The sequence below is a fragment of the Scyliorhinus torazame genome, chromosome 21 (genome assembly GCF_047496885.1).
Source record: "Scyliorhinus torazame isolate Kashiwa2021f chromosome 21, sScyTor2.1, whole genome shotgun sequence".
NCBI lineage: Eukaryota > Metazoa > Chordata > Chondrichthyes > Carcharhiniformes > Scyliorhinidae > Scyliorhinus > Scyliorhinus torazame.
In genome coordinates this window covers 83,785,918-83,808,438 of record NC_092727.1, presented here as the reverse complement: position 1 = coordinate 83,808,438, position 22,521 = coordinate 83,785,918, and the positions used below count along the sequence as shown (strand labels likewise).

Genomic DNA, 22,521 nt, shown 5'->3' with positions numbered 1-22,521 from the left:
AGATCTTTAAAATAACCTTTCCTGCTGTAGGTGAATCTACCCTTAAATCCTGATCTTCTAAGTTTTCTTCAAATCCCCTTGCCACGAGCCTGGCCTTTGCCTTATAAGTTCCATTCGGAAGAACCTTTTCCGTGCAAATCCATCTGTGGGATTGAGCTCTTTGTCCCCTATCCGGTACTTCCGTGTCTACCCCAAATTCACTCCAACTATGCAATTCTTGCTGTTTAGCTTCTTTGATAACTTTTTCATCTAATTTATTTGAAGCCACCAAAATCTCACATGCATGTGGGCTTCTACTCCTATTAGTATTCGTAGTCTTACTCATGTTCCGAGATCTTGATAAACTATGTCCCCCTCCCGCCTGGTATATCGTTCTGTACTGCTACAGCTTGATCTTTCCCTTCTGCTGTGGGATGTCCTTTCAATAGTTCTCGACCTTTTCCTGCGGACCTGTTCACTATCCGATGCACTATCTGAACTGGCACTGTGTTTCTGTGCCCTCCATTTTTGAACTTGGTTTTCCCAATCCATTGTCTTGACTCCTTCCCCTGAATGTTGTACATTCAACCAATGTTTATACTTTCCAGTGGCCTTCCCTGCTCTACTAATAACAGTTGCATCCTTCCATTGACTAGACCCTTCAGGCAAGTATGTCACTTTTGTACCAACTTTTGGCAGTTGCCCTTTCGGAAAAATGGCCTATTCTAATTCATCAGAAGTGTTGTGTTCCTCCACAGAAACCCTGTCTATATCAGTTAATTGGTCCTCATAGTTCTGTAACACATGCGTACCAGATGACTCTGGTTCCTAGTCATGTCTGTCTGCTGTCTAAATTTGAAAATTTGTAATCTGGACCCATTATCCTTGATGAATGTATCCTAACCGTTTGATTACCATGTTGCAAAATAATTGTTTTGCCATCTATGCCTATGATCTTCCCTGGGCCTTTCCATTCATTAGAATTGTCTCTCTTATAGTATACCATGCTTCCTTGCTGAAAAATGGCATCTGATGGCCGTACGTTATGTCTTGAAGCTCTGCGAATCCTTTCAGAGACTTCTGCTTCCAAAAAAGCTTTTCTACTGCTATGTAATGCATTTAAATGTTCAGCAAAACCAGAGCTAATTGTAGTCTCCTCCAAAGCTGGAGGCTGATCATCCAAAATGGACGGAATTTTAGGATTTCTACCAAACACTAATTGATAAGGACTATAGCCCCCAACCAACTGCAATGAATTCTTTGCATGTACTGCCCATGCTAAAGCTGAATTTAGCCTGCAATTTGGTCGATCTGCCAAAATCTTCCGAAGCATGTCATCGATGACAGCATGATTTATTTCACAGACACCATTGACAAATCCCAAATTTCTTTACCCGTCAGTCTGGCCTCAATAAAAGTCGAGATGGATTTGCAGGTACAGCATTAGTTATTTTATTTGACTTGCAAGCCTGACTCAGTTCACAGCGGTACAAAACACATCTTGCTTCGTACACCTCTGGAATCAAGTGAGTCTGTAGAACAAAGAAATCTCTACTGATACATTCAAATGGCATCAAGTTTCACATACACGATTCCCATAGGTCATCCTATACCCCTCCTGACCTATCCATACACTCTAATTGGCTCACTTCCAATGGCCCCTACTACCCAGCATCCTTTTCTCCTCCTTTGGTGGACACACCTCTTCCTTTGCTTTGCCATGCGGTCTGAAATCCTTTGTCTGTGAACTCACCAGGATTAGACTGGCCTATCTCTACATTACATTAACTAATATCTCTAAAGTAACTATTTTATATCACATTCGTCATTCCCTCCTATTATCATTCCATGATAACCGAACTATCCAATCCATAGCTACGGTCCCTCATCTAAAAAGATCCGTCGCTGCATTTCCAATTCCTGGCGTAGCTCCCCTTCATCTGCTGCACCCTCATGGATTTTGACAGCTAAGATTTTAGGGACGTTTATCTGTTCCAGTGTACCCCGCATTCTACCCATCACACATTTAAGGATGGCTGGGCCCACAAAGATGCAGCCAATAGCCACTGCTAAATACATGGCCATATTTATCAACCAGTCCTTCCAACCTCCAAATCCCCAGTTATCCCAAGAGCCAGGATCCTGCATTCCGTCCAGGTGATCCCGTATGTGATCCATAAATTTAGTGATGTTAGCGGTTAAGTCTTGAACTCCCATGAGACACTTGCCCTGTACTATGGCGCATACCCCACCCTCACGGGCCAGAAGATAGTCAAGAGCATACAGGTTCTGCATTGCAAACAACCGCAGCTGAGACAATTCCTTGGTTATTGCCCCGAGGGTTCCCAAGGTTTCATTTCCCAAGATGGTAAGGCCACAAATAAAATAATTCCTATCGCTGACAGCCAAGGAACCCCCACACCTCCCAGTGTCAAGACGCTCCGAATTCCCCACCGGGCTGAGGGGCCCCGGTTGGGTGCGAGAACCTGAGGTTTTTTCCAGTTCTCGCAGAATTCAGCTGAGACTGCCCGGCATGCTAACTGATTATGCAGCATCCACGCCGAAGGGCAGGGGACTGTGGTAGGGACTAGAGTCCCAATAGCAATTTGGCGGGGAAATGGGGGTGACAAAACATTGGTCGCTGTGCCATTAAATAAAAAGTAGTATCCTTGCTCCGTGTGCAGGCTAGCATCACAATCAGTATATCGGTTGCGTAAGGATCCCCCAGTAGCCCAGTTTATCCAGCTTCGAAACGCCCATTCGGGCTGCCTAGCAATGCGGAAAGCCCTAGTCCCAACAGTGATATGAGAGACATTCGCACAGCCACAAAGGAGCTGGAGGCCGGCGTTCAATGGAACGCAAGTGGTGTTGTAACAAACGCATTGGCCAGACGCCTGGGTGATATGACACCTCCTGTCCGTACAGGTGGGGAACAGACATGTTATATTCGTTTCCACCTCTACCAGCAAACAGCCGTATCCTTCACTGCTGAAACAATTCTCGTACGACCGGGAATCCCTATTGGGAGCGAAGTGGCTAGGTATGTACGCCCTCCACCGTTGCAGCCTATCATACTGTGAGTGGGGATTATCCCGAGGAAGGGGAAGGCAAAACCGGTGGTGCTGAACCCGGATCGTAAGGAAGAGTGACTTGCTCGGGCAGTGGCTCGGAATGCTGACAATGAACCACCGTTTGGGGAGTGCCCCAAAGCGGTGAAACAGAAAATAACCTAGACACCGCTGCGGGGTTCGGGTAGCAGACAACCCGTCTGTGGCCATACAAGCGGTGGTAAATCTGGTAGAAGTGATTCATACTACCCAGGTTTTCACCAGTTTGGCCTTTAACTAAATTAAGTGTATCTCCCGATAACCTACATTCTAGCTGTACTTCCCTTCATCACACGCCTCGTCCTCTCTCTAGTCCCTCTCTCTCTCTCTCACAGCCTCTTCCTACGCTCTCCTGACGGTCTGATGTTACCTTTATCGCACCAATCTTAACACATCCAAAATCAAATTTACATGTACTCCAAAAACAAGGCAATGTCCATATAATGTTCCCTTCCCATCGCCGGGACCGGTGCAATTGCTTCATGACTCCTGCATTCTCCTTAACTTTGACGACCTTCCATGAGTCGATACCATGTCCTCGTATATGGGGGCAGCGAAGAACATCACCTTTGCATAACTGAAATGTCCTTGTAGCTTGGTTGGGGTTACAAATGTAGATAATATTTCCCTTTTCCATGTCCGTCGCCAATAACACTCCAAGCGAGGTGAGGCCGAATATCTCACAGACGGTGCGTAGCCACCCCATCATGCTCCACACCTGTAAAATAGCACTGGGGAAGGGAGGCAGGTTAATCTGTCCAAGAAAATGAGGCCCGTTATCAGAACTCAGCTGGGCTGGTATACTGTACCAGGGATTGATTTCCCGCATCAGAACTTTAACCACAGTAGCAGCTTTATTATCGGTAGTCGGATACGCCTCAACCCATCTGCTGAACCCATCCACAATGACCAAAACATATTTATAACATTGACACCTTTCCAACTCAATGTAATCCATTTGTAGCGTCTCAAAGGGACCACTAGGCAACGGGGTTTGCCCCATCCCACAAGGGATACCTTTTCCGGTGTTATATTGCTGACAAATCAAACACCGATTACTGATACTCTGGGCCGACCCCTGCATTTTAGGGTGCCACCAAGTGTCCAGCAACAAATCACTAGTCCCCCGAGCCCCACAATGAGTTGCAAAGTGTACACATTCGATGACCCATAAAGCCAGTACATCAGACATACAAGTCTGATGTGCTGGCGTGGTCCATAAAGAGGAAACCGAATCGTATGTACAACCTAACCGTTTCCACATTTGTTTATCACTCTCAGGAGCGTCCTCCTGTAACCTTATGACGTCTTGGATGGTTGGCATTGACTTGTCAGAAGCAGACGTATTTATAGTAGATCGTTTAGTCTGACTTAACATTTTAGGCACCATCTCTTGCTGAATTTGCGCGGCTGTCCGCGCTGCACAATCTGCTTGTTCATTACCAACGTCAACTGGGGTCTTACCACTTGTGTGGGCAGCGCATTTAATAACGGAAATCTGCGCGAGCATAAGAAGGGCCTGCAGTAGGTCATTAACTAAACCCCGGTGGGATATTACCGTCCCTGCCGAGGTAAGGAATCCCCTATTCTTCCAGAGTTGTCCGAAGTCATGAACTACCCCGAAAGCATATCGGGAGTCAGTGTAAATATTTACCCGACAATCTACCCCAAGTATACATGCACGGGTGAGGGCAAAAGTTCGGCTTGTTGAGCTGAATAAGGGGTCTGGAAAGCTGCCGCTTCTAGAATCAGACCATCTTGTTCTACGATTGCATAACCGGACAATCTCCGGCCAGTGGGGCTTACTAATGCACTGCCATCAACATACATAATCATGTCAGGTTGTTCTAACGGAATATCACTCAGATCGTCCCTTATTGTGGTAGTTTCCTGAATCAAGGCTAAACAGTCGTGAGCAGGTGCGTCCTCATGGACAGGGGGACCGCTAAGAAAACAGGCTGGATTGATAGTGATACAGTATTTAAATGTGAGACGTGGATTGTTCAAAAGGTATATCTCATACCTATTCTGATGAGCTGCGGTAAGATGCTGAGTCTGCAGTTGCCTCAGTAGTGCGATGACCGAGTGGAAGCTATACACCGTAATATCCTGTTGGAGAGTGAGAGCATGTAACGGCTATGCGATGGCATTGATTGAACGTAAATCCTGTACTAATCAGTACTGGTCTGGCTTGGCTGGTTTAGGCACCGCAAGTATGGGGGTGTTACATTCTGATTGGCAAGGGACCAAAATACCCTGTTGCAACAGCTCTCGGATTAATTTGTCCATAGACGGGGCTGCAGTCGAGTGTTAATCGTTTCAGGGACCTCAAAATATTTTATGGCAGTGCCGTCTGGCGTGACTTGAAGTGCGTACTCTGTTGGATCTGAATGATCCACTGCCCTCCTTACCATAGGCCCCAAATCCCTGGCATGGTACTGGTCGTGGACCTGACGTGTAATATGAGGGCTTACCGAAGCTGACTGTGGCCATAAATGTGGTGGTATTGTAACAAAATCGGCTGTACCTTCTTTTCCCGTGACTGTGGCTGTAACTTTGACTGGCCATTCGGTCCCAATTAATGGCCGGTATTTGCCCTCCAACTCCCTGTTTTGTCCAGTTCTGTCATAGGCCAGGGTAACGTGATGCAGTGAATGTTCATAACGTCCATCACTGGGGGTGATAGAAATATAGCACTGTTGTCTCATCCTCCATGATTGGACCGTTACCCCTTCGTCTCCGTACTCTAGCTGTAGCTGGAAGATACACAGTAAATCTCGGGCCAACAAATTACAGTCTAATCCAGTAGTCACTACAAACTGATGATCTGCAGACTTATTCTCGTAAGTGACTGTCACAGGTTCAGAAATAGGATACTCACACACCTGTCCTTGGAACCACGACAATTGCTGCGTGTGGTCGGATAATGGTAGTCGAAGTTCTGATTGCACAGAAGACATGGCTGCTCCAGTGTCGATTACAAATGAGTGATGTTGATCTCCTATCTGCAGAGAGATAATAGGTTCCCTGTCCGATTGGAGAGTCCTTGTGACTAAATTAGCTAGTCAATCCTGTGTTGGGAAAGGGTTTGCCTGGGAGAAGTCAGTGTATCTCGTCTGTCCTCCCCTTGGTGTGTACCCCCTCCTTTGGGTCGGATAATCTCCTTCTGCTGCCTGTCTTTTAAAGGGGCATTCCTGTTGCCAGTGATCTGCACGGCCGCAATTATAACATGCATTGCTCCCTCTATATCCGCCCCGTCCTCGTCTCCCAGTAGACCAATGGCCCCTCAGAGGGGGCGGCGGTTGTAAAGCTGTTGATGCATACGGTGGGCCATAAAAAGGAGCTGAGGGTCCCTTTGGGTGGGTTTGATATCCTCCCCCTCGCTGATCCACCCACCCAAAGTCACAATATTGGGGCTCCAGCTGGTAAGCTACCATTTCTGCCGCTTGTTGGGGTCGCAGATCATCCTTTTTCATTACATACTCAGTCTTAACCTTTGTAACTGAGCCTCCTTCCTGGCCTACACCCTCCTTCCAATAAAATCTGACTGCCCTTGCCACCTGGGAAGGGTCGTTCTCTGTCCAATTCATGTTATTACATTTCACAGCAGTAGCCACAGAAGGTGGTAGGCATACATTAACATAGCACAATATTGAGGGGAATTCTGACCATTTTGATATGGCAAGTCGCCTGACTGCCCATGGTAGATTTCATTAAAACGTTCCAGAAATTCCTCTGGCTCTTCAATCTTCTTAGGTTTTAGGTCTAAGATAGCAGAAATATTTATGGGCTTTTGAAATGTGCTATTCAACGCATTCAGGATTTGTGTCCCTCTATCGTAGTCTAACGCATGGGCTTGCTGAAGTGCGGCGTGGCTAGCATAATTCAGATGATTGGTATCTTCCTAATCGGCAACTGTCTCCGGGTCTCACCAGGGGGCACTCTAGCTATTTCCTCTGGTTCTTCCAAGACTTCGACGTCCCTCCCTGTCACTAGAGGGAGTTCTATCTCTTTCAAACCTGGCATCTCCCTTTGTTCTCGAAATTTGCGGTTTCCCCTTGGTCTGAAGGGATTTAGGTGGTATGCTTAATTGTTTCTGGTTAGGATCAAGCCCTTCGCTCGCTGTCCGAGATCGGGTCCTAGAGCTAACTGGGCTTGAGGAACAGAGCTCCTCTTCCCCTACTGATCGTGAAGATGGTAAATCGGGACACACGCTATCAACCAAAAGGGCTGGAGTTACTGGCATGATTGGAATCTGGGGAGTAGTGACTGGATATAAATTATTATACTCTGGTGGTCCTGGAATTAGTGCAGACAATTCTACAGGTGCAGTCGGAACTTTTACTGACATTTTAAAATCATCGAATTGATCATTTCCTGTCAATTCAAGGCCAGCCATTGAACTACGTAGCCCATCTTTTGTTTGACCCGAGCCTTTCCTGTCTTTACTTGCGCGTTTTTTTTTTTTTTTTGAATGCACATTCCTTTTTCAAGACCTGTAATGTATTTTTTTTTCCCTGTTCACTAATTGGAATTCCCATTTTAAGGGCATTGTCCTGCCAACTTGATAACATGATCCTATCTCTTTCCTTTTGACAATATTGTCTCCATAATCTAATTAACTCTTTAGCTTTCATACTTTGGCTCTTTCTTTTTTTAAATTATATATATATTTTTTAATTTGCTTATTTATAACCAATGGCAATTTTTTTTTCCCTTGGCAAAACGATTGAAAAGGTTCTAACAGTGTTCTTTTAAAACTTAAAATGTTTGAAAATTCAAATTGAATTACTGCAACTTGCAAGCTTAGCTCTGATCTCAACTCAGAACTAAATTTACGATTTGCTTAACACAAACTTGTATAACATTTACAACTTAATTAATTCTTTATCTTAACAATTTTTCTTTTAACAAGTTTTTCTTACATTCTCAAAAATGTTGGCTGCTATCAATGAGGGAGGTGATGTATACCGGAGCAAAGTCAACTGTCATCTCCAGATTTACACTTTTTTAAATGGTGTCAGTGATCTTCTTTAAGTTTCTATTAATTCACAAATAAAATGAGATAAACATTATTTCAAGTAAGTAAAACTTAAGATTCTGGCAATTTCAATCAATTGCTTTCGAAAATAATAACTTTTTATCAAAGAGGTGGAGAAACCCACTGGTTTCCTTTAATTAATTCAAAACGTAACTTTGCTGGAGTTCACTGACTCAAAGGAAAGGTATCCGATTACATTACAGGCTGCTGCTGTTATCTCAAGGCCTGAGTGAGAAGCACTGTCTGTCGTCTTTAACTTTGGCTGCTGCTGTTAACCCTTTGAGAGACTTCTGCTTCAACCAATATGCAGCATCCAGCTCTATGGATGTTCTTTGTCTTGAAATTTATCCAAGCAATTCCCCACAATCTCAACTAGTCCTCAGAACTGCGCCCTTCGCCACCACAGTCCAAGGGTACAATTTTAGCTTAATCAACTATAGATTTAAAACACTCACACATGGAATTGAATCATCTGTTTTAGATGTCAGATCAACCCATAACCTAACCCAAGCCGAATCAGAACTCACACATGGAGTTGAACCATCTTCAAATTTAGATGTCACATCAACCCATAACCTAACCCAAGCCGAATCAGAACTCACACATGGAATTGAACAATCTTCAGATTTAAAAACACTTATTTAACTGAACCCTCATTTGCTGAAGTCACATCAGTCGTCAACAACACAATTAACCCAAAACTGAACTATCAATTATGATATCCCATCAGTTTAATTTGCTAATCCCCAGACTGACCTTTGATTTCGTCGAGACGATCTTTCCGTACCAACCGCGAGTGACCAGACTAATCAGACGATAAGAGGGGAAAAAGCAATGCGCGGTCATTTTCCAGCTATACATTCTTCCCATCCTCCTTTTCATAATCAGTCTAATTCTGATTTCGCAGTTGGTCAGAACCGTCTTGAGAAATCCCGGGTTTTCGGCACCAAATGACAAATCCCAAATTTCTTTACCCGTCAGTCTGGCCTCAATAAAAGTCGAGATGGATTTGCAGGTACAGCATTAGTTATTTAATTTGACTTGCAAGCCTGACTCAGTTCACAGCGGTACAAAACACATCTGGCTTCGTACACCTCTGAAATCAAGTGAGTCTGTAGAACAAAGAAGTCTCTACTGATACATTCAAATGGCATCACGTTTCACATACACGATTCCCATAGGTCATCCTATACCCCTCCTGACCTATCCATACACTCTAATTGGCTCACTTCCAATCCCTTCCTCTGGCCCCTATTACCCAGCATCCTTTTCTCCTCCTTTGGTGGACACACCTCTTCCTTTGCTTTGCCATGCGGTCTGAAATCCTTTGTGTGTGAACTCACCAGGATTAGACTGGCCTATCTCTACATTACATTAACTAATATCTCTAAAGTAACTATTTTATATCACATTCATCACCATTACTAAATGGGCTTTCTGCAGCCGTATTCATAACTCTGATATTCATGTTTGCACACATATCCCTCAACTCATCATTAGCAAATTCTCCCCCATGTCCGTAAGGAATTTTGCCGGTGGACCCATTCCTGTCCCTATCCATTTTTCCACGATTTGATCCAGAATTACTCTTTTCTTTACTTCGTACAATCATTGATTGACTAAATCTGTTTGCTAAATCTACAAAATGCTAAATAAATATATTATTTGCTTTATCCCAGATCTTAAGGTCCATGGCCACAATGTCGTTAAAATCCCTGGCCAAAGGTAGGGTTACTATTGGTCGTGCTGGTGTCCTTCTGTACTTCCTACAAACTTCACAGCGGTCACTAACCTGTTCTATCAGTTTAGTATAGTTGTCATCCCTTACCCCTGCATCCTTTAATAAAGTTTTCAGCCTCCGAGGAGACGGATGTGCAAATTGCCTATGTAGTTTTAATACCACAAGCTTTTTACCAAAAACTGTTGCCTTATCCTGTTCCATATCCAGTTTCATGTGTGCTTTCTTCATTGACGGTCTGCTCAGAAGCAAAGGTATCTCACTTGATACAACATCCATGCTAATGAAATGATTCACTCCGGCAATATTGCAAGGGATCACCACTCTGTTCAGCGACTTCAGAGTATTATCGTCCGCAAACCTGAAACTTGTGGAATTTTCAAATTCCTTAACCTTGTTACGATTTTCAGCATTCAAGGAGTCCAGGTAACATTTTAACCAGTCAATTCCACACACAGTAGATGTGCAGCCACTGTCCAATACAGCACAGTTGAAGGATTCTGCAACCAACACCCTCATCACCGGCATAGAACTGCTTGTCAATAGGACAATGCCTTCTTTCTGTTCGCTATCTTTTTCCTCTTCTGACTCTTCCGTGTCATGTGTCGCTTCAAACACTCTATCATAACGTTTTGGACAGTTGAAAGCATAATGGTATTGAGAGTCACATCGAAAACATCGATTTATCATGCCCCGTGCATTTCTGGGGTTCATCTTCCTATTGTAGGTTCTAACTGGGTTTCTGTCTTCATAATTTCCTTGTCTCGGTCTCCTTCTGTAGTCTTGAGCCCTCTTTGTAACCATACAATTCCGCCATCCTGTTAGTCGTGTATCTTCCATATTCTGCCTTATTGCAGGCTGACCTATTTGGGTCATCAGAGCCATCGGAATCGAATGTTTCCCCAGAAACATTTGTAAAGCTTTTGTCATCTGTTCGAATAAGGTATCCTTATCAGTAAACTGAACTCCTGTCAAAACCAGGAGCCTATCCATGTTGCTCACTCTAGCACAGTCAAGTAATTTAAAGGCCAACACAGACTGTGGAAATTCCAGGTTGTGTTTCTGCAGCCTTTTATATAGTCTGCCCAATTCCATTATATAATCTTCCATGGAGATATCCTCCATTTTCCGGAACTTATCAAAATCCGACCATGCTTCATACGCACTTAACAAGTCATCTTTCTCATAAATCTTATCCATATAATGTAATAAAGTCTCCAGACCTTCTTCTGAGTCTAACTCTTCCAATTCCAGCTCAGAAAGCACTTTGCTTTGGATTTTACTGCCATATGGTAGAGAAATAGCCAATGCCATACCTTGTTTTCTCGTTCCCAAAGCAGTTACCTTAGTCCACATAACTACTGCACTTCTCCATTGGTCGTACGATTCCCTTTCAGAAAATAAGGGAGGATAGTCATATCCAGCCATCTTTATCCTCGGTTCAACCATATATCCTTTTTTTTTTTTTCTTTTCTCACTCACTCCTTGGTTTGATCTGGAAAAGTTGTATCCTTCTACCCTTCACATTTACACAGCAACCATCCCCTGCTACCAATTGTTAGACGTTTTAGTTGCTGTGATATGAAGAGTCTAAAGTTCCGTTCCTTTTTCACAAACACACATTTATTTCATTCCAACAGCTTTTGCACAAAACTCTAACTATACATCACCTGCCAGAGGCCACCTGAAGCCCCTTTACATATCAGTGCCAGTTAATGGATACTTAACATAAATGAGACAACTAATTGCAATGTTTCTTAACCTATTAGTTAACATGGTTCAGTGTCATATCCGGAACACTGGGGGTGGGGGAGCTTAGATGTCTAGTTTTTGGGCTAATGCTAGTTCCCAGGTTAGTATCTGTCCTGTACTCGCAATGGTCAGTTCAATAGCAGCAACGTTTCAATAGCAGAAGAACAGTCGTGTTGTTCGGTTAACGCCACAGTGAAATCATAGAATCATAGAATCATAGAAGTTTACAGCATGGAAACAGGCCCTTCGGCCCAACCAGTCCATGCCGCCCAGTTTTTTACCATAAATGATCGTGCGTAGTGCAATTTGCCAGCCACATTTACAATGGCTGAAAAATAACTTACAGGACAGGAAGTGTCAGCAATGGGAACAAAGCTTGTGAGTTCCTTTTCCCCAAGAAGGCAACAAAGGCAACTTTCATAGGACCACCTCTTGAAGATCACGTTACGGTTGTAAAATCAGAAGCTGATTTTATGAAACTGTTGAAAGCATCCTAACATTGGCTCCAAATCTGTCGCATTAATTCCATGGGGTTTGCTGGGATCATTCTGACATGCTACTAAGCACTTTACCTTGGATTGGTTTTGGTATTTATTCAATATTTGCCTCTATCTCGTCACAGATAAACCGATTTAATAAATCTGAAGACCGTGCAATTTTCATCACCGACCGGCATTTGTACAAGTTGGATCCACTGAAGGGGTATCAAGTGATGAAGACCATTCCTTTGTATAATGTAAGTCACACTTCAGTAAAGTCTGAATGAAATGGCTGAATGTAAATGCAAGCTCTTTAACTGCTTGCCTCTTCTTTTTCTACCCCACCAGTTGTCTGCTTGTTAAGGCGATTAAGCCAGGAACCTGCTGTGATTGTCGCTGTATAACTGGTCACCATTAGGCTCAGGTGCAGCATCAAGTGACTTGCCCCCTTATGTTTTCCTTCTGGCCTGTGCAAAGAAGCAGCTATAACCGGCGGCTTAGACCCCTACCCTCAGTTCCTCCCCCACCTGATGGTCCAACAACTTATCACTGCCATTTGGGAAATTGCTGGCAGACCTGCATCCAGCCTTTCCAAGGTGCAATGAACTGTAGCACGGACGCCTGTAACTAGGCTTTCGCTAAGCCAATTCGAACCAACCTCCTCGCAACATGACCATACAACAAAGATGAACCGAATATTTTTTCTCCGGTAGTTAAAGATAGGCTTTTTAAGGATCGGCAACTGTCTAAAAACAGTGAAATTGTGTGATGATGAGTCTCTTTTTGAACTGGCAAATTAATGTAAGGCACGCGTGTGAATATATATTTGAAATCCAGCAGCCGCATTACCATAATGGACCAATTATTTCTGCAAATGCTCTCTTGGTATCAGCTTCTCCCTTTAAATACAAGCCAATAAAAGCAGACTGAAACCAGTAAAAATAAACAGATTATTTTTTTCAAAAGAGAATTGTGCAGAACATATTCGAATGAATTAATTTATTAATGGCACTTAATTTTTATTCAGAAAAAGTTACAGTATTAATAGTTCCTCACAGAATTTAAATCCAATATATTGAATAACTAGTTCATCAGTTTCCTTTCACCATCATCTATGAAAAGGGGTTGAATTTGTCAGCTTTGTATGCATTTCGTCCTGCTTGGAAAGAGCATATTTTACACTTGCAGATAGATTTTTGTAGCAATATGCATCCGGATGATCCTTGGTAAATTCATCTTACTGTCAGAATTGCTCAATATTAGCATTTCCGTGGTAACCCAGTTTCCATAGAGATCTCCTTGGAGATTGCATCAGCTGATGTCTCGCTGTGTGATGGTACAGAGTCACTGTGAACATAAAATAATCGCGTTGCTTGACTTGCAAACCTCAATGTGTCTCTCTAAATTAAAGGATTTTGCAATAATCACTGTCAGGGAAGGTCAAAACACTTTGCTGGTACCAAAGTCAGCAGGAATTATGGGGGGATGAATTCAAAATTAACTGTTTGTGGGACTCAGTAGCTTTCACCATTTTTTTTTTCGGTGTTAGAGTGAATAACCTGAGGAATTCAGCTTTGATGATTAATTGTAAATCCAGTTTATGACACTTCAGAGAAACCTAGCGTTCAGAAGCTTGTGAGGGTCTTGGAAGCTGCATAGAAGGAGTAGGAAGGGTTAAAGCATTTGCTTTCCAGCTGTCTGTAGCTTCACAGTATAAGTGGTTGGTGTTCAAGATGAGCAGTGGAATACTAATAGATCCCTGAATGTTGGTGGAGTATGCTAACATGCATTAAAGAGTGACAGCTTAAAATGGGGTGACTGGACTGTGCCTGAGCTGCATTGTCCCATTTCAATTTATCTTTCTCTTGAACTCGAGATGCTTGCAGTGAAACCAGTTTAATAGACAAATTAAAATGACATCACTTTTCCTTGTATAGAAATCTGGCAAGCGTCCATATTACTTTTATTCTGTACAAAGCTGCTGTTGAATCTGCAGGAGAGAGGAAAAAAGAATGAATGAGGCTGGGTGTTGGGGGTGTTGGTGGTGGAGGGGGAGTGAATATGATTGAGATTGCTTATTTATTGATTTAAAACTCAAACCTTTGAAGTGGGGATGCTTGGAAGGTCAGATGCTAAGGTTAAAGCCAACATATTTCAGCCAGCAGAATCTTCATTTTTTTAACTTTATAATTTGTTTTAATGGCTTTGAAGAGAAGCTAAATAATGGATGATTTGTTCTTCTTATTTCCTTTCATAAGGCCATTAGGTCCCTCATGCCTGTGCCAGCTCTTTGACAGAGTAATATCGGACCGATCCCTTAATGTTTGCCCATAGCCTTGCAAATGTCAATTATTCCGCATGCAAATCTGCCCCAGATATCTATTATTCCCAATCTGTCTCAATTCCACGTGTCCATTATTTTGTGTGTAACTCAGTGCTCATAAGAGCATAAGGAATAGGAGCAGGAGTTGTCTATCAAACCCCTTAAGTCTGCTTGCCAATGAGTATCATGGCTGCTATAATTGTGGCCTCTTTCATGCTGTCTGCACCCGCCCGCTCCCTAATCCTTGTAGATTAAAAATCTGTCTAACTCAGCCATGAATATATTCAATGACCCAGCCTCCACTGCTCATAGAATCATAAAATCCTCATAGAATCCCTATAGTGCAGAAGGAGGCATTTGGCCCATCAATTCTGCACCGACCCTCCAATAGAGCACCCTAGCTAGATCCATTCCCCGCCCTATCCCCATAACCCCACCTGACCTTTGGACATTTAGGAGCAATGTAGCATGGCCAATTCACCTAACCTGCACATCTTTGGACTGTGAGAGGAATCCTGAGCTCCCGGAAGAAACCCGCGCAGACACGGGGAGAATGTGTAAACTGCACACGGTCACCCGAAGCCCGAATCGAACCTGGGTCCCTGGAGCTGTGAGGCAGCAGTGCTAACCACTGTGCCACCATGCTGCCGCCTTCTCTCTGGGGAAGAGAATTCCAAAGATTAACAACCCTCTGAGAGGAGAAATTACTCCTCATCTCCATGTTAAATGGGAGATGCCCTATGTTTAAACTGTGCACCTCCACGCCCCCGTTCTGGACTCGTTGGGTACCATCCTCTCAGCACCAGCCCTGTCAAACCCCCTCAGAATCTTATATGCTTCAATAAAATCATGGCAGACGATGGAATTAAAAGTCTACCATGACCATGAAACCAGTGCCGAATGTCGTAAAAATCCACCTGGTTCACTAATGTCCTTTAGGAAAAGAGATCTGTCCTTAGTTGGTCTGGTCTACATGTGGCTCAGGACCCACAGCAATGTGGTTGACTCTTAAATGCCCTCTGGAGTGGCTTTGCAAGCCACTCCGTTGTGTCAAACTACTAAAAAGTCAAAAAGGAATTGAACCATACAAACCACCTAGGCACCAGAAACTAAAGCGGCAAATTCAGCCCTCTCTCATCAGCAGCACAGACCCTCCATAGGTGGCGGCACAGCATACATTCGGGAGTTGCCGTGGGAGTCCTCAACATTAACTCCGGACCCCATGGGGTCTCATGGCATCAGGTCTAACATAAGGAAAAAAGCCTTCTGCTGATTACCACATATCCCCCTTCCAACTTCTCAGCTGATAAATCAGTACTCCACCATGTTGTACACCACTTGAAGCACGCACTGTGGCAGGGTGCAGAATCGACACTGACGGGAGACTTCAATGTCCATCACCAAGAGTGGCTCAGAAAATCCAGTACAGAATGAACTGGCAAGTCCTAAAGGACATAGAGCACAATTCCCCTGGGAATCGGGACCGATTTCCGCTGGCGCTAGGAGCGAAGCTGACGTGCCATTCAATGGCATATAATAAATTGTTAAATTGAAGATCAGGAGGGTGGCATGTGACGCAGTGGTTAGCACTGGAATTAAGGCTCTGAGGACCCGGGTTCAGAGCCTAATCTCTCTGACTGGTCCTGCTCCGCAGAGCTTAGAGTGCCATTTTTAAAGGGTCCCCTGATCTCAGAATATTATTGCAGCCTCCCACAGATCTCGAGTAATGTCCCCTACAATCCTTGGCAGGTAGATCCCCCCGAACTCCCTCTGCCCTTCCAGCCTCCAATGAGAGCACTCCTCAGACCTCCCCGTCTCAGACCTCCCCGTCTCAGACCTCCCCGTCTCAGACCTCCCCGTCTCAGACCTCCCCGTCTCAGACCTCCCCGTCTCAGACCTCCCCGTCTCAGACCTCCCCGTCTCAGACCTCCCCGTCTCAGACCTCCCCGTCTCAGACCTCCCCGTCTCAGACCTCCCCGTCTCAGACCTCCCCGTCTCAGACCTCCCCGTCTCAGACCTCCCCGTCTCAGACCTCCCCGTCTCAGACCTCCCCGTCTCAGACCTCCCCCTCTCAGACCTCCTCGCCTCAGACCTCCTCGCCTCAGACCTCCCCCTCTCAGACCTCCCCCTCTCAGACCTCCCCCTCTCAGACCTCCCCCTCTCAGACCTCCCCGCCTCATTCCTCCCCGCCTCATTCCTCCCCGCCTCATTCCTCCCCGCCTCATTCCTCCCCGCCTCATTCCTCCCCGCCTCATTCCTCCCCGCCTCATTCCTCCCCGCCTCATTCCTCCCCGCCTCATTCCTCCCCGCCTCAGACCTCGCCGCCTCAGACCTCGCCGCCTCAGACCTCCCCGCCTCAGACCTCCCCGCCTCAGTCCTCCCCCTCTCAGACCTCCCCGCCTCTGTCCTCCCCGCCTCTGTCCTCCCCGCCTCTGTCCTCCCCGCCTCTGTCCTCCCCGCCTCTGTCCTCCGCGCCTCTGTCCTCCCCGCCTCTGTCCTCCCCGCCTCTGTCCTCCCCGCCTCTGTCCTCCCCGCCTCTGTCCTCCCCGCCTCTGTCCTCCCCGCCTCTGTCCACCCCGCCTCTGCCCTCCCCGCCTCTGCCCTCCCCGCCTCTGCCCTCCCCGCCTCTGCCCTCCCCGCCTCTGCCCTCCCCGCCACTGCCCTCCCCGCCACTGCCCTCCCCGCCACTGCCCTCCCCGCCTCTGCCCTCCCCGCCTCTGACCTCCCCGCCTCTGCCCTCCCCGCCTCTGCCCTCCCCGCCTCTGCCCTCCCCGCCTCTGCCCTCCCCGCCTCTGCCCTCCCCGCCTCTGCCCTCCCCGCCTCTGCCCTCCCCGCCTCTGCCCTCCCCGCCTCTGCCCTCCCCGCCTCTGCCCTCCCCGCCCCTGCCCTCCCCGCCCCTGCCCTCCCCGCCCCTGCCCTCCCCGCCCCTGCCCTCCCCGCCCCTGCCCTCCCCGCCCCTGTCCTCCCCGCCCCTGTCCTCCCCGCCCCTGTCCTCCCCGCCCCTGTCCTCCCCGCCCCTGTCCTCCCCGCCCCTGTCCTCCCCGCCCCTGTCCTCCCCGCCCCTGTCCTCCCCGCCCCTGTCCTCCCCGCCCCTGTCCTCCCCGCCCCTGTCCCCCCCGCCCCTGTCCTCCCCGCCCCTGTCCCCCCGCCCCTGTCCCCCCCGCCCCTGTCCCCCCCGCCCCTGTCCCCCCCGCCCCTGTCCCCCCCGCCCCTGTCCCCCCCGCCCCTGTCCCCCCCGCCCCTGTCCCCCCCGCCCCTGTCCCCCCCGCCCCTGTCCCCCCCGCCCCTGTCCCCCCCGCCCCTGTCCCCCCCGCCCCTGTCCTCCCCGCCCCTGTCCTCCCCGCCCCTGTCCTCCCCGCCCCTGTCCTCCCCGCCCCTGTCCTCCCCGCCCCTGTCCTCCCCGCCCCTGTCCTCCCCGCCCCTGTCCTCCCCGCCCCTGTCCTCCCCGCCCCTGTCCTCCCCGCCCCTGTCCTCCCCGCCCCTGTCCTCCCCGCCCCTGTCCTCCCCGCCCCTGTCCTCCCCGCCCCTGACCTCCCCGCCCCTGACCTCCCCGCCCCTGACCTCCCCGCCCCTGACCTCCCCGCCCCTGACCTCCCCGCCCCTGACCTCCCCGCCCCTGACCTCCCCGCCCCTGTCCTCCCCGCCCCTGTCCTCCCCGCCCCTGTCCTCCCCGCCCCTGTCCTCCCCGCCCCTGTCCTCCCCGCCCCTGTCCTCCCCGCCCCTGCCCTCCCCGCCCCTGCCCTCCCCGCCCCTGCCCTCCCCGCCCCTGCCCTCCCCGCCCCTGCCCTCCCCGCCCCTGCCCTCCCCGCCCCTGCCCTCCCCGCCCCTGCCCTCCCCGCCCCTGCCCTCCCCGCCCCTGCCCTCCCCGCCCCTGCCCTCCCCGCCCCTGCCCTCCCCGCCCCTGCCCTCCCCGCCCCTGCCCTCCCCGCCTCTGCCCTCCCCGCCTCTGCCCTCCCCGCCTCTGCCCTCCCCGCCTCTGCCCTCCCCGCCTCTGCCCTCCCCGCCTCTGCCCTCCCCGCCTCTGCCCTCCCCGCCTCTGCCCTCCCCGCCTCTGCCCTCCCCGCCTCTGACCTCCCCGCCTCTGACCTCCCCGCCTCTGACCTCCCCGCCCCTGACCTCCCCGCCCCTGACCTCCCCGCCCCTGCCCTCCCCGCCCCTGCCCTCCCCGCCCCTGCCCTCCCCGCCCCTGCCCTCCCCGCCCCTGCCCTCCCCGCCCCTGCCCTCCCCGCCCCTGCCCTCCCCGCCCCTGCCCTCCCCGCCCCTGCCCTCCCCGCCCCTGCCCTCCCCGCCCCTGCCCTCCCCGCCCCTGCCCTCCCCGCCCCTGCCCTCCCCGCCCCTGCCCTCCCCGCCCCTGCCCTCCCCGCCCCTGCCCTCCCCGCCCCTGCCCTCCCCGCCCCTGCCCTCCCCGCCCCTGCCCTCCCCGCCCCTGCCCTCCCCGCCCCTGCCCTCCCCGCCCCTGTCCTCCCCGCCCCTGTCCTCCCCGCCCCTGTCCTCCCCGCCCCTGTCCTCCCCGCCCCTGTCCTCCCCGCCCCTGTCCTCCCCGCCCCTGTCCTCCCCGCCCCTGTCCTCCCCGCCCCTGTCCTCCCCGCCCCTGTCCTCCCCGCCCCTGTCCTCCCCGCCCCTGTCCTCCCCGCCCCTGTCCTCCCCGCCCCTGTCCTCCCCGCCCCTGTCCTCCCCGCCCCTGTCCTCCCCGCCCCTGTCCTCCCCGCCCCTGTCCTCCCCGCCCCTGTCCTCCCCGCCCCTGTCCTCCCCGCCCCTGTCCTCCCCGCCCCTGTCCTCCCCGCCCCTGTCCTCCCCGCCCCTGTCCTCCCCGCCCCTGTCCTCCCCGCCCCTGTCCTCCCCGCCCCTGTCCTCCCCGCCCCTGTCCTCCCCGCCCCTGTCCTCCCCGCCCCTGTCCTCCCCGCCCCTGTCCTCCCCGCCCCTGTCCTCCCCGCCCCTGTCCTCCCCGCCCCTGTCCTCCCCGCCCCTGTCCTCCCCGCCCCTGTCCTCCCCGCCCCTGTCCTCCCCGCCCCTGTCCTCCCCGCCTCTGTCCTCCCCGCCTCTGTCCTCCCCGCCTCTGTCCTCCCCGCCTCTGTCCTCCCCGTCTCAGACCTTTAGACCTCACCCTTTAGTCCTCCCCCCTCAGTCCTCCCCCTAAGTCCTCCCCCCTCAGTCCATCCTTCACTCTCTCCACTCAGTCCCTCTTTCAGTTCCCTCCCCTTCAGTCCCCCCTTCAAACCCCCAACTTTTCAGACCACGCTCTTCAGCGCCGCCCTCTTCAGCGTCCCCCGTCTTCAGCACCCCCCCCCCCCCCCCCCCGTCTTCAGCGCCCCTCTCTTCAGTTACCCCCTTTCAGTTACCCCTCCTTCACTTACCGCCCCTTTTTAGCCTCCCTGAGGGGGGAGGACTGTCGCTCCCATTCTGGCTCCACCCCTCGGCAGTTCCAACCTGGAAACTTGCATTCCGGGAAGGGGGTGATTACTCTCTCTACACTTCCGTCCAGGGTGTCAAGGTGGGGGTGTGGGTGGCGGACTCAGGCAGAGCACCTGGTTTTTCAAGGAAGCCTCTTTTTTCAAAAAATTGTGATTAGAAAGAACAGCTGGTCAAAAGAGTAAGTATTTCAGAGTTACTGGACCCCTGTAGCGGCCACATAAATTAATAACAGTTATCCTTCCTGTGAAACTGCCCTGACCTGTCAATCAAGGGGCTATTAAAAGCAATGGTCCCTGAAATTGAATGTAAGCAATGAAGTTCAAAGTTCTTAGACTGCTAAGCATACACAAAGGCTTGAAAAATTTTAATGGAGCAGTGAAATTGACTGAAAAAATACTTCAAAGTTTTCCAACTCATTGATGGGAAGATGTTTACCTTCATCTCTCCGATCTTCATTTTGACATGCTGGGAGACAGTTTAAAGGCTACAGATGGGAAGACCAGCCAAACGACCTCCGTCCCATGTCAACCTGAGCACCTCCAGCCAGCCCAAGCCCCACCGACCCACACCTCCCTGAAGGAGCCTCCTCAACACCCCGGAGTCAAGTGTCGGGAGGGTACTCTTTCCCCCCCCCCCCCCCCCCCCCCCCCCCCCCCCCCCCCCCCCCATCACCATAGTGCAAGCTGCCAGGGTCCTGTTTCTCAGGACTCACACCAATTAGAACATAGAACATAGAACAATACAGCGCAGTACAGGCCCTTCGGCCCACGATGTTGCACCGAAACAAAAGCCATCTAACCTACACTATGCCATTATCATCCATATGTTTATCTAATAAACTTTTAAATGCCCTCAATGTTGGCGAGTTCACTACTGTAGCAGGTAGGGCATTCCACGGCCTCACTACTCTTTGCGTAAAGAACCTACCTCTGACCTCTGTCCTATATCTATTACCCCTCAGTTTAAAGTTATGTCCCCTCGTGCCAGCCATATCCATCCGCGGGAGAAGGCTCTCACTGTCCACCCTATCCAACCCCCTGATCATTTTGTATGCCTCTATTAAGTCTCCTCTTAACCTTCTTCTCTCCAACGAAAACAACCTCAAGTCCATCAGCCTTTCCTCATAAGATTTTCCCTCCATACCAGGCAACATCCTGGTAAATCTCCTCTGCACCCGCTCCAAAGCCTCCACGTCCTTCCTATAATGCGGTGACCAGAACTGTACGCAATACTCCAAATGCGGCCGTACCAGAGTTCTGTACAGCTGCAACATGACCTCCCGACTCCGGAACTCAATCCCTCTACCAATAAAGGCCAACACTCCATAGGCCTTCTTCACAACCCTATCAACCTGGGTGGCAACTTTCAGGGATCTATGTACCTGGACACCTAGATCCCTCTGCTCATCCACACTTTCAAGAACTTTACCATTAGCCAAATATTCCGCATTCCTGTTATTCCTTCCAAAGTGAATCACCTCACACTTCTCTGCATTAAACTCCATTTGCCACCTCTCAGCCCAGCTCTGCAGCTTATCTATATCCCTCTGTAACCTGCTACATCCTTCCACACTATCGACAACACCACCGACTTTAGTATCGTCTGCAAATTTACTCACCCACCCTTCTGCGCCTTCCTCTAGGTCATTGATAAAAATGACAAACAGCAACGGCCCCAGAACAGATCCTTGTGGTACTCCACTTGTGACTGTACTCCATTCTGAACATTTCCCATCAACCACCACCCTCTGTCTTCTTTCAGCTAGCCAATTTCTGATCCACATCTCTAAATCACCCTCAATCCCCAGCCTCCGTATTTTTTGCAATAGCCTACCGTGGGGAACCTTATCAAATGCTTTGCTGAAATCCATATACACCACATCAACTGCTCTACCCTTGTCTACCTGTTCAGTCACCTTCTCAAAGTACTCAATAAGGTTTGTGAGGCATGACCTACCCTTCACAAAGCCATGCTGACTATCCCTGATCATATTATTCCTATCTAGATGATTATAAATCTTGTCTCTTATAATCCCCTCCAAGACTTTACCCACTACAGACGTGAGGCTCACCGGTCTATAGCTGCCGGGGTTGTCTCTGCTCCCCTTTTTGAACAAAGGGACCACATTTGCTGTCCTCCAGTCCTCTGGCACTATTCCTGTAGCCAATGATGACATAAAAATCAAAGCCAAAGGTCCAGCAATCTCTTCCCTGGCCTCCCAGAGAATCCTAGGATAAATCCCATCAGGTCCCGGGGACTTATCTATTTTCAGCCTGTCCAGAATTGCCAACACCTCTTCCCTACGTACCTCAATGCCATCTATTCTATTACCCTGGGGCTCAGCATTCTCCTCCACAACATTATCTTTTTCCTGAGTGATACTGACGGAAAATATTCATTTAGTATCTCGCCTATCTCTTCAGACTCCACACACAATTTCCCATCCCTGTCCTTGACTGGTCCTACTCTTTCCCTAGTCATTCGCTTATTCCTGACATACCTATAGAAAGCTTTTGGGTTTTCCTTGATCCTTCCTGCCAAATACTTCTCATGTCCCCTCCTTGCTCGTCTTAGCTCTCTCTTTAGATCCTTCCTCGCTACCTTGTAACTATCCATCGCCCCAACCGAAACTTCACACTTCATCTTCACATAGGCCTCCTTCTTCCTCTTAACAAGAGATTCCACTTCCT

The 22,521-nt window shown here is 49.5% G+C and overlaps 1 protein-coding gene across 2 annotated transcripts in view; it reads left to right on the top strand.

Moving 5' to 3' along the window:
- The window catches only part of LOC140398380 (unconventional myosin-Id-like), a 913,794-nt gene that overhangs the window by 624,250 nt on the left and 267,023 nt on the right, over positions 1-22,521 (top strand). For both annotated transcript variants that reach the window (XM_072487000.1, XM_072487001.1), the window contains exon 20: positions 12,240-12,353. In XM_072487000.1, coding sequence (XP_072343101.1) covers positions 12,240-12,353 — 114 coding nt within the window. The remainder of the gene's footprint in view (positions 1-12,239; positions 12,354-22,521) is intronic.